The 21,401-nt window shown below is 39.2% G+C and overlaps 1 protein-coding gene across 1 annotated transcript in view; it reads left to right on the top strand.

The window, feature by feature from the left end:
* Positions 1–21,401, top strand: part of LRP2 (LDL receptor related protein 2) — a 198,596-nt gene that overhangs the window by 37,737 nt on the left and 139,458 nt on the right. Inside the window, exons 5-10 of the mRNA XM_012808457.1 lie at positions 8,773–8,883; positions 9,226–9,339; positions 10,469–10,585; positions 12,409–12,555; positions 14,222–14,341; positions 20,225–20,353. Coding sequence (XP_012663911.1) covers positions 8,773–8,883; positions 9,226–9,339; positions 10,469–10,585; positions 12,409–12,555; positions 14,222–14,341; positions 20,225–20,353 — 738 coding nt within the window. The remainder of the gene's footprint in view (positions 1–8,772; positions 8,884–9,225; positions 9,340–10,468; positions 10,586–12,408; positions 12,556–14,221; positions 14,342–20,224; positions 20,354–21,401) is intronic.

Raw genomic sequence — 21,401 nt, 5'->3', positions numbered from 1 at the left:
ACACACACACACACACACACAAAGAGGGTGCCAACAATATATAAATACTCATTTTAAGATAGGAGAAGACTGTATTAAAATTGTAGTACTCAGTATATACTGATGATGTTTGTTATCTTGTACTTTGTGTCTTAAAATTGCAGAAGACAAACATGACTTGAATATTACAATTTTAATATATTTTTTTCTTCCTTCAAATGTGTTCACATTATTTTGGCACCCTCGGTTACATGTAGGTGTGAAGTAAAAGCTCATTTTTTTCTAAGTTATTTTATCATTCAATCTGGCCATCTATAAAATGGCACATGATATTAAACAGCTTGTCAATTAATTTTTCTTTTTTATAGGAACAGAGCGATTCAAAACTGCAGCCCATTTTGCTTCTAATGGGATTAGCATCAAGGAAAAACCACTCATGCAGAGTCTAAGATAAACATCAGAACAATGCAGCAATTATAGGTCATTCAATTAATAGATTGAAGTGACTTTCAGTCGCTCAAAAATAGTGCAGGTTTTTTTTTTCTCCTGTTAAGTAAAAAGATTATTCTGTTTTATTGAGTACCATATTAGAATGGTTCTGGTGCAAGTAAAACTATTGCTAATTATGGTTGGTTCGCAGCACTTCTCTTTTGTTACTTAGGAATGCCAAAGAAAGGGTAAAATCCCTGTTACAATGAAGGCTTTCTTGCTGGTAATCAGCAGTATTTGGTCTGCTTGCAACTGGGCCTGCTTTGTCCCTGAAGTTTTATTTCTATTGACTTTCTGTTCTTTAGAATTTAAACATTTTCCTTTCTATCTTTAATTGCTGAAACTCAACTGGGGGAGCAGTTGGAGGGAAATAAAGAAAATGGGCAAAGTCATTGTGCGGAGTGAGGGCTCACCAAGAACATGCTCTACACAGAGTCTACATTCAAGCTGCCCAGTATTGGGGCCTTGCCTTTACTGTCCTCTCTTGACCCCATCTGACATGTCACATCACATGAAGCGTTACCTTTGAAGCGTTCTCAAGGTTGAGGTAGGATTCAGAGCCCTGAGACCTGGTGGAAAGAGTGAAAAATCTCTTTTATTTAGTCTCCGCCATGCAAGCACCTTATAAATATCCCCCATCTTTAAAAAGGTCCTGAGATCCTTCTCAGCTATTAGTTACTGTGCTCCCTCTCATAACAATGTTTCATAGAGTTGTCTTTCTGTCTTGAATCCACTAGAAATAGTCCTTCATCTCCACAAGTCTCCTGAAGATGTTTTTGTCACAAGTGACTACCATCTGGCTAAACCTCATGGTTCTTTAACTGTCACCCCATCACTGAACTCCCCACTGTCATTCTTTTTTTTTTTTTTTGAGACAGTCTCAAGCTGTCACCCTGGGTAGAATGCCATGACATCATGGCTCACAGCAACTTCCAACTCTTGGGCTCAAGTGATCCTCTGGCCTCAGTTTTTTTTTTCTATTTTAAGTAGAGACAGGGGTCTCACTTTTGCTCAGGCTAGTCTCGAACTCGTGAGCTCAAGCAATCCACCAGGCTTGGCCTCTCAGAGTGCTAGGATTATAGGCACCCACTGTCATTCTTTATCCTTTTACTCTCCTATTTTTTCCTATGGGTCATTAATGTCTGTCTTGCCACTCTTCCAAACAGAATGTAAATTTCTTTCTTTCTTTCTTTTTTTTATTAAATGATAGCTGTGCACATTAATGCAAACATGGGGTACAGTGTAGTGTTTTCATATACAATTTGAAATATTTTCATCAAACTGGTTAACATAGACTTTGTGTCATTTACTTAGTTATTGTGTTAAAACATTTATACTCTAGTTCTAGAAAAATTCACTTGTACCCTTGTTAGACAGACCATACAGGCGATCTTTCCAATACCCTCCCTCCATAGAATGTAAATTTCATGAGAGCAGGGATTTTATCTCATTGCTTGATATTTAGTACCTAGAGCATCTATAGATGTGCAATAATTATTTTTCAGTAAATTGTTTAAGAAAAAGCAGAAGAATTTCTGCCTCACTTGTAATTTTATTCCCTTCTTATTCAATTTTTAGCACAATACTAGGAAATCAGATTTTAATAAATATGTTGAAGGCTATGGTGCCAGTCACATACACCAAGGCTGGTGGGTTTGAACCCAGGCTAGGCCAGCTAAAGCAACAATCACAACTGCAAAAACAAAAAAGAAATAGCCAGGTGTTGTGGCAGGTGCCTATAGTCCCAGCTAATTGGGAGTCTGAGGCAAGAGAATCGCTTAAGCCCAAGAGTTGGAGGTTGCTGTGAGCTGCGACAGCATGGCACTCTTCAGAGGGTGAGACTCTGTCTCAAAAACAAATGAAAAAATATGTTGATTAGAATGGAATTATAAGCAAGAGAAAGGTGGCACTCTGTGGAATAACTGGTTGAGGGCATACTGACATTCACATAGCAATGCTTTGTTGATGAGTATTCAAATTACCTAAGGCCAGGTTTCTGGCAAGGGACTGGGCTGAGCCACACCATTTCTAGTGACTGGAAAAGTGACCACTCTCATAATCCTGGGGTGCAGCTTGTCTTCCTGTCTCTTTGGTTAGACTTCATCTGTTTATTCTGACTCGGTGGTTCCCTGGGAATAACTATGAGAATGAGATAGGAATAAGAACAAGGTGTTGTATGACCCTAAAAGAAAACATGTAGCCCCATAACTCCTTCTATATAGAATCCATCACATTAAATATGGTGCCCATTATAGACATTTCCTCACTCATGAGAAGGTATTTTACTTCTTTGCATTATTCTTTGGGGGAATTTCCTGCACATTTTTTTCTTCTTATTGCTCAGTCACTTTTGTATTAGAACTTATGTGAGATTTTTCATTATTATTTCTTAGGAACTTAGAACTATGCCATTCTCTCCCAATGCTGCAGTTTTGGTGATGGTTGTGTGTATGGGAAGACGGAGGTGCTGTAGACCCAGAATCTTTGGAGCAGCTCTCTGTTAGGAATGTGGAGACCAGAGGAAGGCTGGTCCCATTAGGCATATTTCTTTTCCTTTTTCTTCCTTGACTTACATGTATCTATTTATTTTTCCATTGGGCACATTTTTTTTTTTTTTTTTTTCTGAGACAGAGTCTCACTATGTCACCTTGGGTAGAGGTGCTCACAGAAACCTCAAATTCTTGGGCTTAAATGATTCTTATGCCTTAGTCTTCCAAGTAGCTGGGACTATAGGTGCCTGCTTTTTTTTTTTTGTAGTCGTTTAGCAGGCCAGGGTCGCCCCAGTATATGTATATGTGGCCAGTGCCCTAATCACTGAGCTATAGGCGCCAAGCTCTTGGGCACATTTTTAATTTAGATGTAAGATCAGGTCACCACAGAGAGGAATTTAGGGCTTAAGACCCAGTTAGCCAAAGAGGCAGAAGGATAAGGAAAACTAGATAGCATGTGTTTTCTCTTGGCTTTGGATTCCAGAAAGGTACTCAGACCAAACTAGAGATTAGTGCCATTCTACTAGCCCTTGAAGGGTGACTATATTTTCTTTCTCTTTCCAAGGTACTGAATTTCTATTTCCATTTTATAAATCCAATTATGTATAGCTTTTTTTTTTAATTGCAAGCCACTTCAATTTTTTTTCTGGAAAGAGGCAAGAAACAAAGACTCTTGTGTTGTTCTCTTGTATATTCTTACTGCCCTCCCTGCTGCTAGTCCAGGATGGCAGCTACCTCAGGGACTTGAAATTGACCAGGGGTGGAGGCTTCAGGAGTGGGGGTTGTCCTTGCTACTTTATGGTCTGTGTTTTGATAGTGACTTTCCTGTTTGTTCTGGTACTCCGTCTGGAAAACTGTTTCCTAGTGTAGGGTTTTCCAGAATTCCTAGATTGTGCCAGATTAAAGTCTGTTGTGGAATATGTCATAGTGGGAAACTGGATTTGGCTTCACTTCTCCCTCCTTCTGAAAGTGGTTGGGAAACTGTCTTGAAGAAAGAAATCCCGTTGTCCTTGCTTGGGTTACTTCCTTTTCTTTTCATATTCTCTTTTGAAAAATGTCCTAGTCTTGTTCCATTTAATCTCATTCTTCTGTAATTTTTCACTTTTTCCTGTTACTCACTCTGAAGCCCATAAATGGTAATTATATCTATTGTAGTGATTGCATCGATATCTATTGACATAGATTGTGGAGCCAGACTACTTGAACTTGTATTCTGGCTATCCAGCTTTATCAGTCGTGTAATCTTTTTCCACCTCCTTAACCTCTCTGTGCCTCAAGTGCCACATCTTTAAAATGGGAGTGATTGTGTTGTAAGAATGAAAATTTTTTTTTTTTTTTTGAGACAGAGTCCTACTATGTTGCCCTCGGTAGAGTGCCATGGCGTCATAGTTCACAGCAACCTCAAACTCTTGAGCTTAAGTGATTCTCTTGCCTCAGCCTTCCAAGTAGCTGGGACTACAGGCCCCTGCCACAATGCCTGGCTATTTTTTTTGTTGTGGTTGTCATTGTTATTTAGCTGGCCTGGGCTGGGTTCGAACCTGCCAGCCTCGGTGTATATGGCCAGTGCTGTAACCACTGTGCTATATGAGTGCAGAGCCAAGTATGAAATAATTTTATACATATTGAGTATTTTAACATGTTTCTGGCACATAGTATTCATGTTACTGATGATGATGATAATCATTATTTACTTTACTTTGTGAGTGGTTCTCATAAGAAAGAGCTGGTGGCCAAACTGGTAAACCTTTCCTGGTGAATCATTGCTTTGACTGGATTAACTTGGACCCAGAATGAGTAATAGAGGGTAACTTACAAAGGACCCTAAGACCTTGAAAAGTTCCACGTGTCTGGGCTGCACTTGTATCATCATAGTTACTTCATGTTTGTTTGTTTGTTTCCAATATTGGCTTCAGTTTTCTTAAACTACCTTTAAGATCCCTTCTCTTTTTCTGCAATCATTTATCTTTTCTATGTTCTTTTTGGCCATTTTGTCAATTTGTGGGAATAAGATGTATTTGTAATCTTCCCATCAGGATAATAAAGGATAGTGCCTTATATTTTTATCTTTCATTGCTGCAAAGGATTTCCATTCCGGGAGGTCTATAAGGTCCTCTATTTTCTACACCTTCCTCTCTGATTATGTAAACAGAACTATAGCATGGAAATTTTTTTGCTCCCAGACAAATCATAACCAAGAAAAAAACCTTTTAAAATCTTATGTCCATGTTTTGGGGTAGTTTCCAATATGGATGGGAACAAACCTGAACATTATTATTTAGAACTTAGAGAAAATAAAGAAGAGAAAAAGAAGGAGTAGTGTGAGGAAGAGTCTTTTCACATTTTTGTGCAGGAGAAACCTTAAAGGTCTGAAGCTTGCTTAATAGGTACTTGTTGATCTTTCCATTAAGACAGAGCTCAGCAGGAAGAGTTTTCTTGGTGTTCTGGTGTGTCTCCCCTCTTGCACTTGCCCTATTTGTACTTAATATTCTGTAGGACTTTCAAGCACATCATGGATTTGTCTTATAAGAAACTGTCTTTAAGGTTAGACTCAGGCTTTCCAAGCAAACACATGAAAATAAGATTTTAGATTTGGAAACTTGAAGGATTGTGGGTTCCTGTTTTTGGAGGTAGACTGAAACTCATTAATTAACATTTTGACCAAGAGAAGTAGAATGCATGCACCTCTTGCTTTGCTTGGCGTCAACAACTTGGAGCTGTTCTCTCTGTGTTGTCTCTAAAAATACCTTCCATTTTAATATATGAGTGAGTATATGGAACTTTGGCAATATGGATAGTTAAGGATACTTAATACTTTGAACTTTGGGAGATGAGACGATTTAGGCTTACTCCTTTACTGTACAAAATGGTAGAAAAAGATCATTGGTGAGTCCATCTTTTTCCAAAGAGGGAAAATCATTTGGGAACAGATTTCTAAATACAGTAGAACCTCCATGGTTGACAGACCAGACATGCACCACATACATGTACCAGTACAGCAGGCCTGGTTCCTTATGTTGACCACCTCTGTATGTTGACCAGTTCATTGCAGTCCCTTGGGTGGTCTACTGTATTTACAGTATTTAGAGGAGCTGGAGAACTCAGCGCGATCTTCCCCATGAACACCCACCTCAGGTTCTCTGTGCACAGAAGAGATTGGAAGGTGTGCAGGGATTGAGGGACATCCTCTGCTGATTGAGAGAGATTCATTATCAGTGTGGATGGAGACAAGAAAGCTGTTCATTCGTCATTCTGAGTGTTGAACTGCTGACCTCTGGCCAATCGCAACACCCTCCCTGCCGACATCAAGCTGGCCTTGCTGTTTGTTGGGGGAAATGAACCATGCAAGTAAACTTTTAGTCCTGTTGGTGGATATTTGCCTTAACTGAGATAATGGCAATTCAAGGCCAAATAAATTTTCCTCCCGAAAGGTAGCTTATCTATTGCAAAGAGCTGGATTTTTCTCTGATTTGTTTTTCTCCTACTTGCTGCTCTTAAAAGGCTGAGTGACAGGCTGACTTTAGGAAGTGTCTAGCACACATGGGGAAGGGAATCTTGACCTTTTGCATCTCTTGAATAAACAGAGTTGTGTGACCCATCTGATATTGTGTTTGTAAGGTGTAACATCTCAGTCATGAAGAGACAGCAGTAATCCTAAGCATTGACTATTTGTAGATGACTATAAGACTATAAAGTTCCGGAAAAATTTAAAATTTTAGTTATTTATTTAAAAATACCTTCCATTTTAATATATGATTGAGTATATGTACCTTTGGCAATATGGATAGTTAAGGATACTTAATAAACTAGTTTTGAACTTTGGGAGATGAGAAAATTTAGGCTTATTCCTTTACTGTGCAAAATAGTAGAAAAGATCATTTGAGAGTCCACCTTTTTAAAAGTTTGAGTATCAACATGGCATAAGTTTAATATAGTTTCAGCATTGAATTTTGTGTACTCCTTCTGCTTAAAAAAAACTGGGATTATTCAAAGAATTATCTTTTTTTGGAGACAAAGTCTCACTATGTTGCTTTGGTACAGTGCTGTGGTGTCGCAGCTCACAGCAACCCCAAACTCTTGGGCTTAAGCGATTGTCTTGATTCAGCCTCCCAAGTAGCTGGAACTATAGACACTGGCCACAACACCCGGCTATTATTTTTTGTTGTTGTTGTTGTCATTGTTGTTTAGCAGGCCCGGGCCAGGTTCAAACCCCTCAGCCTTGGTGTATGTGGCCAGTGCCCTAACCACTGAGCTATGGGCACCAAGTCAAAGAATTATCTTAAGTATCTTTATATATCTATAAAACCTCAAATTGGGCTCTCAAATGCAAAATTGAGCCTCAAAGTGGGACTGGGCTATCTGGTCTTTGAAATCTTAACTAGCGCATTCCTTTTCCTCTGTTAAAACAAGATATGAAGACAATCTAAGAATCATCATAAAAATATTTAGGCTGAGCGTGGTGGCTCATGATTGTAATACTAGCACTCTGGGAAGCTGAGGCAAGAGGGTTGTTGAGTTCAGGAATTTGAGACCAACCTGGGTAAGCGTGAGACCCAGTCTACTAAAAATAAAAAATTAGCCAGGTATTGTGCTGGGTGTCTATAATCCTAGCTAACTGGGAGGCTGAGGCATGAGGATTGCTTGAACTCAGAAGTCTGATGCCATGGAACTCTAGCCTGGGCAACAGAGTGAGATTCTGTCTCAAAAAAAATCTTTAATGAAAAATGTAGTCAGACCAGGAAGATAGCCCACTTGTAAGAAGGAAAGTGTTTGAAGACCATAAAGGACAGAAGTTCAAACTATTTTTAAAAGCATAATGAATTAAAATATTCACTCATGAACATTTTATTATTAATAAATAAGTCCCAGTACCTGTATGAAGTGGTAGGGTAATGAGTAATATCCCAGTACCTGTATGAAGTGGTGGGGTAATGAGTAATATCCCAGTGCCTGTATGAAGTGGTGGGGTTTCTAAAATGAGTAGGACAGGATCTCAGCAGCTTCCATTATGTCATGGGGGAAACAGATAAAAAGCCAACAGAATGAAGCCTATAGTTAGGTGTAGTGAGGGACACGGTTCTGAGTCTAGGAGCTCATAGAGGGATAGATAGCATGTTTGTTATTCCTATAAGGGACACCCTGAATTCCCTCTAGAAAACCAGGTCCAGAGAATAGCACTGAGGTGACCATATGTACATAATGTGGCAACAGTAATGTGTGCTGGTACAGCACACCATGCTTTTCAAAGTACTCTACTAGGCTCCTCTACTCTGGGCAGTGTAACATCGAAATGTGCAGATATCTACATAGAGAGGATAGGCAGCTTGTCAAGGTAAATAGCTGCTGACTTCTAGGCCTGCTTTCTCCTTCCAGTCCTCCACTGTGGGAAATGGCCCTTCATTTCCCAAAACACGTGGGAAGCTATATTAGTTTCCTGGGATGTTGTTTGTATTCTGTGAAAGAAAGGTCCATCCTGAATTAAATTCTTTTTCATTCTTCAACAGTCAGCTCAAAAGTCACTTCGTTAGAAGATATTTTCTCAGGCCCCAATGGTGGGGAGGAGTCTTATAGCAGCTCTCTGTGCTTTCCACGTTCACACTTAACCCAGTTTATAATTTGCCATTTGTATCATTATCTGATTAATGTCTCTCCCCATCCAACTGTGTTTTCCATGAGGTTAGGGAACGGGTCTCTTTTGTGTACCAATATATGCTTACCATGTAGTGCCTACATATAGTATTTACCCCAGAAATGTTTGCTGAACTTTGAACTTTGTTTGCTATTTGTGTTTTGTGTGTTTTTTTTTTTTTTTAAATAGAATACCCAAGATGTGAACAGCTTACTTGTGCCAATGGAGCTTGCTATAACACTTCTCAGAGGTGTGACAGTCTAGTTGATTGCAGAGACCATTCTGATGAAATGAACTGCAGTAAGTGACATGCATATGGATGGGCACTGGTGTGCTGATCTCATTTGTACTGTCCTGGGAGAGCCAATCATACATACACATTTCCTCCCAGGTCCGTGTTCAGTGAATAAATCTTGGTAGTTTCAAGTCACCATCAGTGGTAGTAATTATACCATGAAAGCTGGCAAACATTACAAACCAGAGCTTTTTGCTTGTGGAGAACTGATCACTAAATATTTACCAGCACACCACTGCTTAATAAGAATTACTTTTTAAACTTGAGATAGAATCTTTCTATGAGATTAAAGGGCTACAATACAGTTAAATTCTCTCTTTTCTTTCCCTTTTTACCCTGTGTCCCAGCTAACGTCTGTTTGCGCGATGAGTTTGCATGCAACAATGGGCAATGTATCCCAAAGACCTATGTCTGCGACCATGAGGAAGATTGTGAAGACAGCAGTGATGAACATGATTGCAGTACGGTGATTTCCTTATGCTGAGTCATGTTGTTAGGAAGGTTTTTGTTTGGGCTTTTGTTTTCCCACCAAAGTACCACTTTTTCCCAAAGGAAAGAGTCACTATATTTAATGGTTGATGCAGCTGGAAGATCATTTAGACACCATGGCATGGGCCTTATTGCTGGACTTGGGCTTCTTTATCGTCTAAGGATTTGTGCAGAGTTGAAAAGTTGCTGATGGAAAGTTGCATTATTCCCTTGGTCTACGATGGCTCAGGGTATTTTGCATGAGTGGACTCTCAAGTTACCCACACCTTGGGAATGGGGCTGATAACTTTAACAGTCGGGAATGGGGCTGATAACTTTTTAACAGTCGAATGAGAGAAGGCCTTGAAAAGGAAAGGAGGCTCCTTAGCACCAGTGGTTCTAAATTTTACTACATGTTGTAGTTTGCAATGCAGGCAACCTCTCTTGTTCTTTCAATCTTGAAGCTTGTTTTTTTGGAATGTGTAAAGTTAGAAGACCCTGTGAGAGTTTCACTAATTCCAAAAAGTTGGCAGCTTTTTGTGACCCTAAAGGGTCACAAAAATATAATAGAAAATATTCTACTTACTAGAATATATCATTTTTTTTCATACCTGTTTTGACTGGTTGGTACGCATGCCTTAGGGTGCTAAATATTTTCAATATCACCCCAATTTTGTATAAGCCATGCCGTTTCCATTCTGGAACCTGGGCTTATTTCAATGACTATATTAAAGAGAAGGAGATAGGTGGAATGACTGACTCAGAATCATTTGGTCCTAGGCTAGCAATGACAGCGTTTGTGGTAAAGTAAGAGAATGTTGGACATTGGCATGTCCGCAGCATCCTCACCCAGGCCTCAGTCGCCATTGCACTGCATCTTGTTTTTAATCTTGAGAAACAGAGACTGGACTTTGAGTTCATTTCCTGGACCCAAAGATGCTGTTATCTCCTCTTCTTTGTCTTTCTCTTCCTCCTTTTTGTCATTTTTATCAAGATATTTAACGGTATTAAGTTGACATAGAAAGTTCAGTTTCTGGGAGCTCTGTTTAGGCAGGAAGGTGAGTGGTTTGATGTTTTCCAAGTGATTTGTGTCTTTGGAGTGCAGCTGTTGCTTCTTTCCAGATTATCAGACCTGCAACGGGAGCCAGTTCACTTGCTCCAGTGGCCGATGCATTCATCAAAACCAGGTCTGTGATGGCCAAGCGGATTGTAAAGACGGTGAAGATGAAAATGGATGTGGTAAGGAGGGGAAGAGACTCCTGTTGAAAAGCATTTTCTTTCTTTCTTTCTTTCTTTCTTTCTTTCTTTCTTTCTTTCTTTCTTTCTTTCTTTCTTTCTTTTTTTTGACAGAGTCTTACTATGTCACCCTTGGTAGAGTGCTGTGGTGTCACAACTCATGACAATCACGAACTCTTAAGCGATTCTCTTGCCTCAGCCTCCCAAGTAGCTGGAACTACAGGCGCCCATCACAATGCCCGGCAATTTTTTGTTGTAGTTGTCATTGTTGGCTAGCTGGCCTGAGGTGGGTTCAAACCTGCCACCTTCGGTGTATATGGCTGGTGCCATAACCACTGTGCTATGTTCCGAGCTGAAAAGCATTGTCTTAAAGTCTTTTCCAGAACTTGTTTTTTTTCCTTTCCTATTCAGAAATGTTACATGACAAACGATCCTCAGGGTTGGCTGGAGATTAAGGAGTTGTTTAGACATTTAGTGGGTGAGGAAGGAGGAGATTCCACTAACTTTTCCTAGAAAGACTCAGAACTCAAATATAGATTGAAGTATCATTAAGTCAAAATAGGTAGGAGATAGCTCAGCGCCCATGGTGCAGTGGTTAGGGCACTGGCCATATGCACCAGGGCTGGTGGGTTTGATCTTGGCCTGGGCCTGCTAAACTACAATGACAACAATAACAGAAAAACCAGCTGGGCACTGTGGTGGGCATCTGTAGTCCCAGCTACTTGGGAGGCTGAGGCAAGAGAATCGCTTAAGCTGTCACGCCACGGTACTCTACCGAGGGCAACAGTGTGAGACTCTGTCTAAAAAAAAAAAAAAAAATAGGTAGGACAGTCCCTCCTCTGTATGTAACCCACTCTGACTTTCAACCCTTTAGACTGCCTATTTTATTATAATCAAATTTACTGATATAAGAACAGTAGGCTGGGCGATGAGGAAAAATAATATGGGGAAGTGTGATTTGTCTCAGACCTTATAACTTTTAGAAAGGACTTTGGACCTTGATAACAATTCAGGATTATTTTATTTTATTTTAATTAATTAATTAATTTTCATTTTGATTTCCAAATGTGTCACTGACAATACAGTGGTGAAAGAGAGGCCACATTGGGAACATAGGGGATGGAGCTAGGGTTTGTTAGGTGTAGGAAATGCTGCAATCCAGGGAAGTGTTTAAAGATTCTGAGAAGGAAATTGCCGGTGAGGTCACCCCTTCACACTGCTGATACCATCAGTAATAACCTCCAGTGGTTTAGGAGCTACCAACACCAACACCATAAAGCAAGTTGTCTGTACAATTCCATTCCCAGTTAGAATAAGGGAGATGCTTGTTCTACTGGTTTTGTATTTTGATGTTCTAGGAAGTGGTCTTCATTCTTATATTTCCTATAAGAGTTTTTCATATATTGTTGACATTTCACTAAATAAACAAAATAAGTCAAACAACCAAAATATAAACTCAGGAATCCTGGAGTTAAGTTGGTGGCCCTCCTAGTTCTATAATTTAGGACTTAAATAACTGGATCTTCTCGTGGGAGGTTATGAATCTCGTTTATTGATAATTCAGGCTTATAGTTTATTTTTTCTCTTATTACCTGGATAGGGACTGTCTCCTCCAGAAAGGATGGAATAATTCCATTATGCTACTCCTTAGAATCTCAATAAAAATTGATTGTAGAATTAGAAACTACCAGTTTATTGTAAAATATAGGTCATTTGTAGATTTCTGTTGTCTCCTTGGTCTATATCTTCTCTTAACCATTGATCAAAACAGCTGGCTCTGCCTCTCATGTGGCCTGTAAAACTCTTTCTCTTTTTTTCCTCCACAGAAAGCAACAGTTCAAGTAACTGCGCCCCAAGACAATGGGTTTGCCCAGGATCTGGGCAATGCATCCCAATTGATAAAGTTTGTGATGGGTTTTCAGATTGTCCAGGAGGAAAAGATGAAAACAGTACCACTACTGAAAGTTTCTGTGGTGAGTATGGAAATTTATCTGGGTAGCTTTCAGGGACAGATATTTCTGTTTTCTAGACCAGATTATCAAATACACCATGTTATTACTTTGCATTTGTGTAACAAACTACCCCAAGAGTTAGTGGTTTAAACTGACGAATGTTTATTATAATATTTTTTATAGTTAAGTGGGTTGGCTAGGTGGTTCCTCTGGCCCTATACTGGCTCATTCATGTGTCAGGATGTTGCAGTATCAGCTTCGGCTAGCCTTGGCTTGTTTGCATGGTGGTAGCAAAGACAAGCTTTAGAGCTCAAGCCCTTGTAAGGCTCTATTATGCCATGCTTGCTAACATCTTAGTGTCCAAAGCAAATCACTTCGTTAGGCACAAAATGGAGGAGCTTAAACATTTCGTGGCAGCCCTCCCCAACCTCCACTTCCAGAACATGCACAGGGAGACTTTTTTCAGTGGCAGTTTTGATGACTCTAAAAGTGTTCTTCAGATTTCATTCCCTGGTTCATACTTTTGGAAAAATATCTTGTCTGTCTATACTAAAAAAAAAAAAATTTTTTTTTCTTCTAGTTCCTGGGTTATGTACTTTGAGTTATTGTCTATGATAAACTTGAGCTGACTATGAATGGTGTTGTTGAATTATGTCTTGTACGACCACACTCACTAAAAGAACTGACTGCAATTAGGTTTTTTTCTCTTTTGTTTTGTGGCTGTAGAATATTTCCTCCACCATCAACTCTGTGGATAGCCGACTAACCTTTAAGGAAATACAATTTATGACCCTGATTTCATGAGTAGCACACTCTTTAACTAAATTAGTGGCTGCCTAGAAGTGCCCATGTTACTGTGCCCTCAAGATTATTTTTTATTTTTCTGACAAAACTTGAACTTAATATTTAAATGGACAGAAACCAATGTGTTATCTCCCCACCCCCATTTCATTTGGGAGCCCTTTTGAAAATCTCAAAAAATTCACAGAGATATGTAGTCATAGTGTGAAAGTTAGAAAATAAAAATTAACAGATATAGAAAAGTAGGGTGGCGCCCACAGCTTAGTGGGTAGGACATTGGCCACATACACCCAGGCTGGCAGGTTCGAACCCTGCCCGGGTCAGCTAACAACAATGACAACTGCAATAAAAAAGTGACTGGGCATTGTGGTGGGCTCCTGTAGTCTCAGTTACTTGGGAGACTGAGGCAGGAGAATCACTTGAGCCCAAGAGTTTGAGGTTGCTGTGAACTGTGACACCACAGCACTCTACTGAGGGTGATATAGTAAGACTCTGTCTCCAAAACAAAAAAAGTAATCTTCTGAAATGCCATCACTAGAAGCTAATCACAGTTAACACTTTCAGGATATATTCTTGGTCCGGTTACTTGGAGTTTTATTTGTAGACACAGATAGACCTATGACTTATTTTTTTCCATAAATTTAACATGTACATAATGACTTATACTTACACATTGCTGGAACTATGAAAAGGAGTTTTCTTTTGTTTAAATGTATGTTGAGCTTTTATTGCATAGTATTACAGTAAGGTTTGAATGGGGACAGATTTTTCTGTACCTCTTTGTCCTGCTTGCTTAGGTTTTACTTATGGAAGAAAAAAGCTGTTAGGGAGACCGGTCTTGGCCAGAGGTCACCATTTATTTAACAAAATTCTTTTCTCTTTTTAGATACAAGTATATGTTCTGCCTTGAACTGTGAACACCAGTGCCATAAGACACCACGTGGAGGGGCATGTTTTTGTCCCCCAGGTTTTGTCATCAACCACATGGACATGCGTACTTGTGATGGTAAGTGACGTGGGGGTTTTGGTCTTTCATCACAGTGCACTGATGGGTTCCATGATCTCTGACATCAAATAGTGTGCACTTGGGGATAGGAGTGATGGTCTGGCCCAATAAAGAGCAACATAGTCCTCACAGAAAACCTGGAAATCTGAAGTTTTAACACTGAGGAGCTTTTGTGTGGTGCCCAAGGCAAAGAAGTGTTTTTGTGATGTGTGGTGGCTAGTACGTGGCAGCTGTCTGCTACCTGATGATGGAGGTATTCCTGTTGTGTATTTGGAATCAGGGTTGGTACAGCTGGCCATATTGGTTACTAAATTCTCTGAGGTTAGTAGGTAGCTGCCACTTTGAGACACTTGAGCACCCCTGCCTTGCTCCCCTGGCCTATTTTCCAGGATGTGCAAATGTTCAAAGGATTCACCAGCTAAAGAAAAAGTTATCACCTAGCACAGAAGAGGATCAGTGGGTCACTGCTTGGGTGACTATACTGGTGGGTCGGTGCCCATATTGTACTATGCTGAATATTCAGTCCACTAATTTTTTTTTGAAACAGTCTCTCTCTGTCACCCTGGGTAGAGTGCTGTGGTGTCATCATATCTCACAGCAACCTCAAACTCTTGGGCTCAGGCAATGCTCTTGCTTCAGCTTCCTGAGTAGCTGGGACTACAGGTGCCTACCAGAACGCTTGGCTAGCTAGTTTTTCTATTTTTAGAAGAGACTGAGTCTTGCTCTTGCTCAGGCTGATCTCATAACTCCTGAGCTCAAGCAATCCGCCTGCCCTGGCCTCCCAGAGTGCTAAAATTATAGGCCTGAGCCACTGCTCCTGGCTCTGGCCGCTGATTTTCCTTTTACCTCATCTTGGAACGAACAGCTAGTGACTGGTATGAACAAGTTGCACCAAATATTTCCCCACATCTCTCCCATCTGACTTACAAAACTGTTTCCTCCTGCTGAGAGATTTTTGATAATCACTGTGATTAGGATGGGGCCTTAAGAAGGAGAATTACACATGGTCAAATATTATCCATTCTCATTTTCTTAGAATTTGAACAATGTTCTTTTTTCTTTCTGATTTGTACAAAAAATTTATTAGCAGAAAGTGATCACTGAGGCTTAAAAAAATCTTTGTTTTTCCTGGTGTTGGGAAAAGGAATCTGGAAGGCAATTGAAGCTATTCATTAAAATTGTTTCTAGCCATCTATGGATCTCTATAACATAGGTGTTCAGAATTTTCTCAGAATATTTGTATTCTTTTGCTATTCCTTAGAAATTTGAGATTTGTTAGGGTGTTCTGGGTAAAAACAAGCATAACAGGCATAAGAAACACTTTCAGAAAAGTATGTCTTCTGAAATAATTTCTAAAATATTAATATAATTTGGCAAAAAATAGTTGAATTTGGGTCAACCTAATGAAGTTATTCAGTTCTTAGTCTCAGCTTATGGCTTCCGTCAGAACTATACGTCATCAAATATGGTTGATCTCAATAACTTGCCATAAAAATGTTTTGATAGCAGAAATAAACTCTGGTTTGCAAATTAAACTTGGCATTATTGAGAACTATAATTGTGGGATTCAGTACCTGTCATAGACCTGGAACAACTGAATTTTTATAACTGATGAAGCAATCCAATTGAGGTTGTCCTTATTTTGTTCAAAGTAGGTAATTTTTGGTTTTTAAACCAGGACCATATCCCAAAATTTGCCCATGATGTAATTGCTCTTCTTATGTGACTATATTTGACAAGTTAAGATAAGTATTTTATCCAAGTCAGCCTGAGGGATCCTGGAGACTCAGAGAATTATGAATTATTTTTAAAAGCCTATAAATTTCTAATCACTTCGAAATGTATATTTTTGAAATTTATTTCAAGTTAATGTGAGCGTACAAGCAACCAGGTCAAAATATTTGGTTTTGTTAGGTAAAGTTCATGTCATGTTTATGTCTCACACAAAAAAGGTGTGCTAACACCCCCACCCTGTGCCCATCCAGTAAGAGCACCCCAACCCCCTCTCGGGTTCTCATTACCTCTCCCCCCAGCTTGAACTGAAATGAGTTTTCCTCCTAATTGGGCATGCACTGAATTGTCTACTGGCTTTGTATTAGTATTGAGTACATTGGATATTTGCTTTTCCATTCTTGTGATACTTTACTAAGAAGAATGTGTTTCAGCTCCATCCAGGATATTACAAAGATGTGAAGTCACTATCTTTTTTTTAATGACACTTGGAAATATTTTATAAATAAAATGTTATGATCTGAAACTGACCTTAAATGAGATTGCAGGACACATTCTTTTTTTTCCTTTGAGGCAGAGTCTCAAGCTGTCACCCTGGGTAGAGTGCTGTAGTGTCACAGGTCACAGCAACTTCAAACTCTTGGGCTCAAGCAATTCTCCTGCCTCAGCTCCCAAGTAGCTGGGACTACAGGCACCTGCCACAATGCCTGGCTTTGCAGGATACTTTCTGTGTTTTATTATTGTTACTATAATCATTACCTTGGGGATGTGTTGTGGTCATTTACAAATACTTTTATACTATATATATATATATATTTTGGCCGGGGCTGGGTTTGAACCTACCACCTCTGGCATATGGGGCTGTTGCCCTACTACTTTGAGCCACAGGCACCGCCCTCCGAATACTTTTCACACTCCTTATTGGTTGAGGTGGCTCTCTGACTTTGGAGCCCCTCCCTGTGCTTCCTGGTGCCTGTGAGGGCTGGTGCTCCTCAGTGTGAGGCTGCTTCCTTTTCTTTGGCTAATGTCAGGCTCCTCTGTCCCCCTTTACTGCCACGCAACTCCCAATCATTGTTTTTTTTTTTTTTTTTTTTTAATTTTGCTTTCAATTTCAACTGGCTTTCACTCATCTTAGTTTGAAGTTTTTTTTTTTTAATTTTTTTTTCTTCCTTTAGCAATTCTCTTGCCCTCCCAAGTACCAGCTCCCAATCTTGTCTCCATCTAGCCTTTTAGTTCTTTAGGAATCTCCCTTTTCTCTTAGTCAAAAAGGAATTCCAAAAGAAATACCAGAAGCAACTTTTGAATATTATATCTCCATGTTTCTCTCTTTTTCCTTTCTCAACCCCCTTAGAAGAGGCTGGGCTATCCTGCAGTTGAAACTTGACCAGCTGTGCAGTCTATTCAGTAAACGTGTTATGTTCTCTCTGAGTTCCTAGTTCTGTCTTGTGATGCTCTACAACTTACTCTCAGTAATTTTTCCCACCCTGAAGCCCAGATAGCACATTTTCTATCTTTTCTATAAACCTTGGGTTCTACTTCCAAGTGGGCCTCTTGAATATCAGAGGTCCCAGCCATTTATTTTGCCCCCCCCCTTAAGAAGTAAGAGCATGTCACAACAAGGTTCTTGATTTATAAAAGTTTCCGTTTAACTCAGCAATGAATATGATATAGAAAATTGCAATGTTATGCAAAAGACAGTTTCCGGATTTAGAGAACACATTCAGTTTGTATCACAGTGTGATCCGATATTCAGGACTAGTTTTAAGTTCCACAATAGACATCTTCTTTCAATCTTCCCATTATGTTTCTGGGACTTCAATACAAACAACCTCATTTGGAGATAATCTCAAAAGTCTATATTGGAGGGGTTTTGTGAATACGAGGCCCCCTGCTGCCTGTGAGACCTTTTCTGTGACCTTCCAGGTCCTTCAAGAATGTGCCATTTGCTCCCGATTTTTGAAGCTGGGTTAACATTTATTTTACATTTGTTTCAAAGAAGGCTATATTTTTCTGTCTTTGAAAATAGAACTTAAATACATGTTGTGTGACGTTATGAAACCAGTTATACTTGTTTCACCCGAGCTAAAATTTTCGGAGAATTGCTTTAGTTTTCTCTCTCAGGCATTTCAATTCAACAAGTACTCTATGTATGGCTATAACCCTCTGCACAGCCCAAAGGCTTCAGATGTTAGAAACCTATGAAACATTTGTTATCTAAGATGTGGCTCCACAGGGAATACCTAGGTGGTCATCAAGAATAACATTGAGCAATTCTGACATGAAATCTTTGTCTTTCTACCATTCATCTGCCCCTGGTAGTCTTGACCTGGCAGTGGAACCTCTGCAGCCTGCTAAAGCGGTTTGCCAGGCTCATTGTTTCTGATTGACGGGACATGCTGTTTGTTGACAGAATGACATCGTGGTGCACAGTGAGGGCAGAGAGGTCATTCAGTGTAGTAGGGTTTCTCACATAGCCAGATGGATCAGAGGGTATCCAAGGGCATCTAAGCTAAAAAGAGGTTTTGCAGTATTTGTTGGTAGGAAGAGACAAAGAATAAAGAGGAAAGAAAAATGGATAACAGTATTGGAGTGAAAGGGGATTGTAAAGTGGCATTTCAGTGTTTTATATTGTTTTCACCATCTTTCCTACTTTCACAGAAAGCTCAATTTTACTTTCATTTTTCTTGTCTTCACTTTGGCTGAAGATGGATGTTATTCTTCATTTTTCTCTGTAGTGATCTAAATGATGCAGTCTTATTCTGTCATTAAAAGTGACAGTGATTTCATATACTCATTTAGAGTATTTTTTTTTTTTTGAGACAGAGTCTCACAGAGTAGTCCTTGGTAGGGTGCTGTGGTGTCACAGCTCACAGCGACCTCAGACTCTTGGACTCAAGTGATTCTCTTGTCTCATCTCCCTAGTCACTGGGGCTACAGGCACCTGCCACAACGCCTGGCTATTTTTTTTTGTTTAGCATGCCTGGGCTGGGTTTGAACCCACCAGCGCTGGTGCATGTGGCCAGCACCCTAACCACTGAGCTACAGGTGCTGACCCCCCTTCCTCCCCCCACCTGTTTTTAGGGATAGGGTCTTGCTGTGGCTCAGGCTGGTCTCTAACTACTGAGTTCCAGTGATCTACCTGCCACAGCCTCCCAGAGTGCAAGGATTATAAGTCGCGAGCCACCCCACCTGGCTTTTTTTTTTTTTTTTTTAAGACAGTTTCACTCTGTAGCCCTGGGTAGAGTGCTGTGGCATCATAACTCATAGCAACCTCAACTCTTGGGCTTAAGCAATTCTCTTGCCTTAGCCTCCATAGTAGCTGAGACTATAGACATCTGCCATAACCCCAGGTTAGTTTTTCTATTTTTAGTTGCTCTGTCATGTAAGGGTCTTTAAATAAACACGTATTAAATGAATGAATAATCAGTTAATGAATAAGTAGAAGAGAAGACATTTTTCTTGTCTTGAAAATAATTTTAACTTAAGTTTGGTTATGATCTTCTGGCACCCAGAGGAACAGCTGCATAAACAGATCTTCCCAAACAGTTTATTGCAGTTAGATTTGAATCTTTTTGAGAGGTGAATATGTGGCAGGTCTTACTTTATTCTGAAATAGTGCTGTCCAGTGGAAGTTTCTGCAGTGGTGTGTTCTTTATCTTTGCTTTCTGATATATGAGCACTAGATATCTACTGAGCGCTTGCACTGTGTCAAGTGTGATAGGGACACTGAATTGTTAATTTAATTTTAATTAATCTAAATATATGTTTATATAGGTACAGAGGGTCAGTGGCTTCCATTTTGGAAAACCGAGTTGTAAAGGGAAGCATTTATACCAAAATTCATTTATTCTATAAACCAGCATTAGTAAATGAAATACAATGTCACAGGATTATGAATTCAAGTGATGTTGTGCATCTTCTATAAAATTATTTTTCAGTAGAATTTAAAAAAGGATTTAAATGCTTGTTCTTTTGAATGAAGATGGCTGTTCTGATTTTCTATTGTATGCCTAGGTGCTGGGCCTATCTCAGAAGGCTCTATTTAGACATACATGAACAATACCATATTCTTGGCCTTCTTATCCAGGATTTTTGTCAAGCTCAAGAAATGCTAGTAAACGTGATTATAAATGTGTGTTTCTCATGTGACAGAGTTTGATGATTGCCAGATATGGGGAATTTGTGACCAGAAGTGTGAAAACCGACACGGCCATATCCGGTGCTTCTGTGAAGAAGGGTATATCTTGGAAAATGAACAGAATTGTAAAGCTAATGATTCCTGTGAGTAAATTATGGACACCTGTATCTCTGAACAGGGAACTTCTAATATCTTCCTTCCATAGCCAATGAGTAATTAGCATTTATGCTGGTGGCAGGGTTTTATCATCACAAATTGAGGATGGTCCTTCTTGCCAGGGAAGTATAATAATATTAATTTCATACTTCAATTATTAATTTCATAAGTATTAATAATTTCATACTTTGATTATTATAGGTCAGTTTGTGGATTAAGGGTTACTTATTTACTTTGGCCTAAGCTATCACTTCACCCACATTTAATTGTGAAATAACTATGCCTACATTTGACTGACTTGGAAATTTAATTTCTGATTAATTTACCTCCCACAAAAAGTGGCCAACAACTATAGAGATAAAATGGACATGCTAAATTTGGATTAAAATTGGTGTGAATACCCTCATTCTTGGTATTATGCTAGAATCAATCTAAGACTGCTGTAATAGGGCAAAGTCTCAGGGAAAATCTGCTAGAAAAAGATGAGACCTCCAAAGTGTATTGTCATTATGGATGTCTGGGTAAGAAGGTCTCAATTTTAACTCTTTTTTCCCAACTTTTATTTCACACTTGTTTTTGAAGTATCTTTAGTGCCTACTTCCCTCATGATTGATGAATGGCCCATTTCCTAGTTGTTTTTCCATAGAAATATGTGGTTACCTATGTACTAACTGGGTACAGGTGATTTTTAACAATTTATTTTTGAAAGGCCATACAGTCATTTTCAGAAATTTTTAATTATAAGAAGATATATAGTAAAGCATTTTCCTTCATTCCTTTTCTTTCCCCTATGTCTGGTTTCCACTTCTCATGAGTAATTGCTATTTCTTTATTTCAAGTCTAGAGATTTTTAAATACATTAATCAGAATGTATCAACATAGATATTTAACCTTTTTTTTTTTTTTTACATATGTGTTCATAAACTATATGCATAGTTCTGCATCTTTAGTTTCAAGAGCTTTCCATATTGGCATATAAAGCTTTTCCTTAATTCTTTTTTTTGAAACAGAGCCTCAAGCTGATGCCCCTGGTTA

This window comes from Otolemur garnettii, unplaced genomic scaffold, assembly GCF_000181295.1.
Source record: "Otolemur garnettii isolate 467f Iridium unplaced genomic scaffold, OtoGar3 scaffold00090, whole genome shotgun sequence".
NCBI lineage: Eukaryota > Metazoa > Chordata > Mammalia > Primates > Galagidae > Otolemur > Otolemur garnettii.
This window is presented reverse-complemented; position numbering and strand designations above follow the sequence as displayed.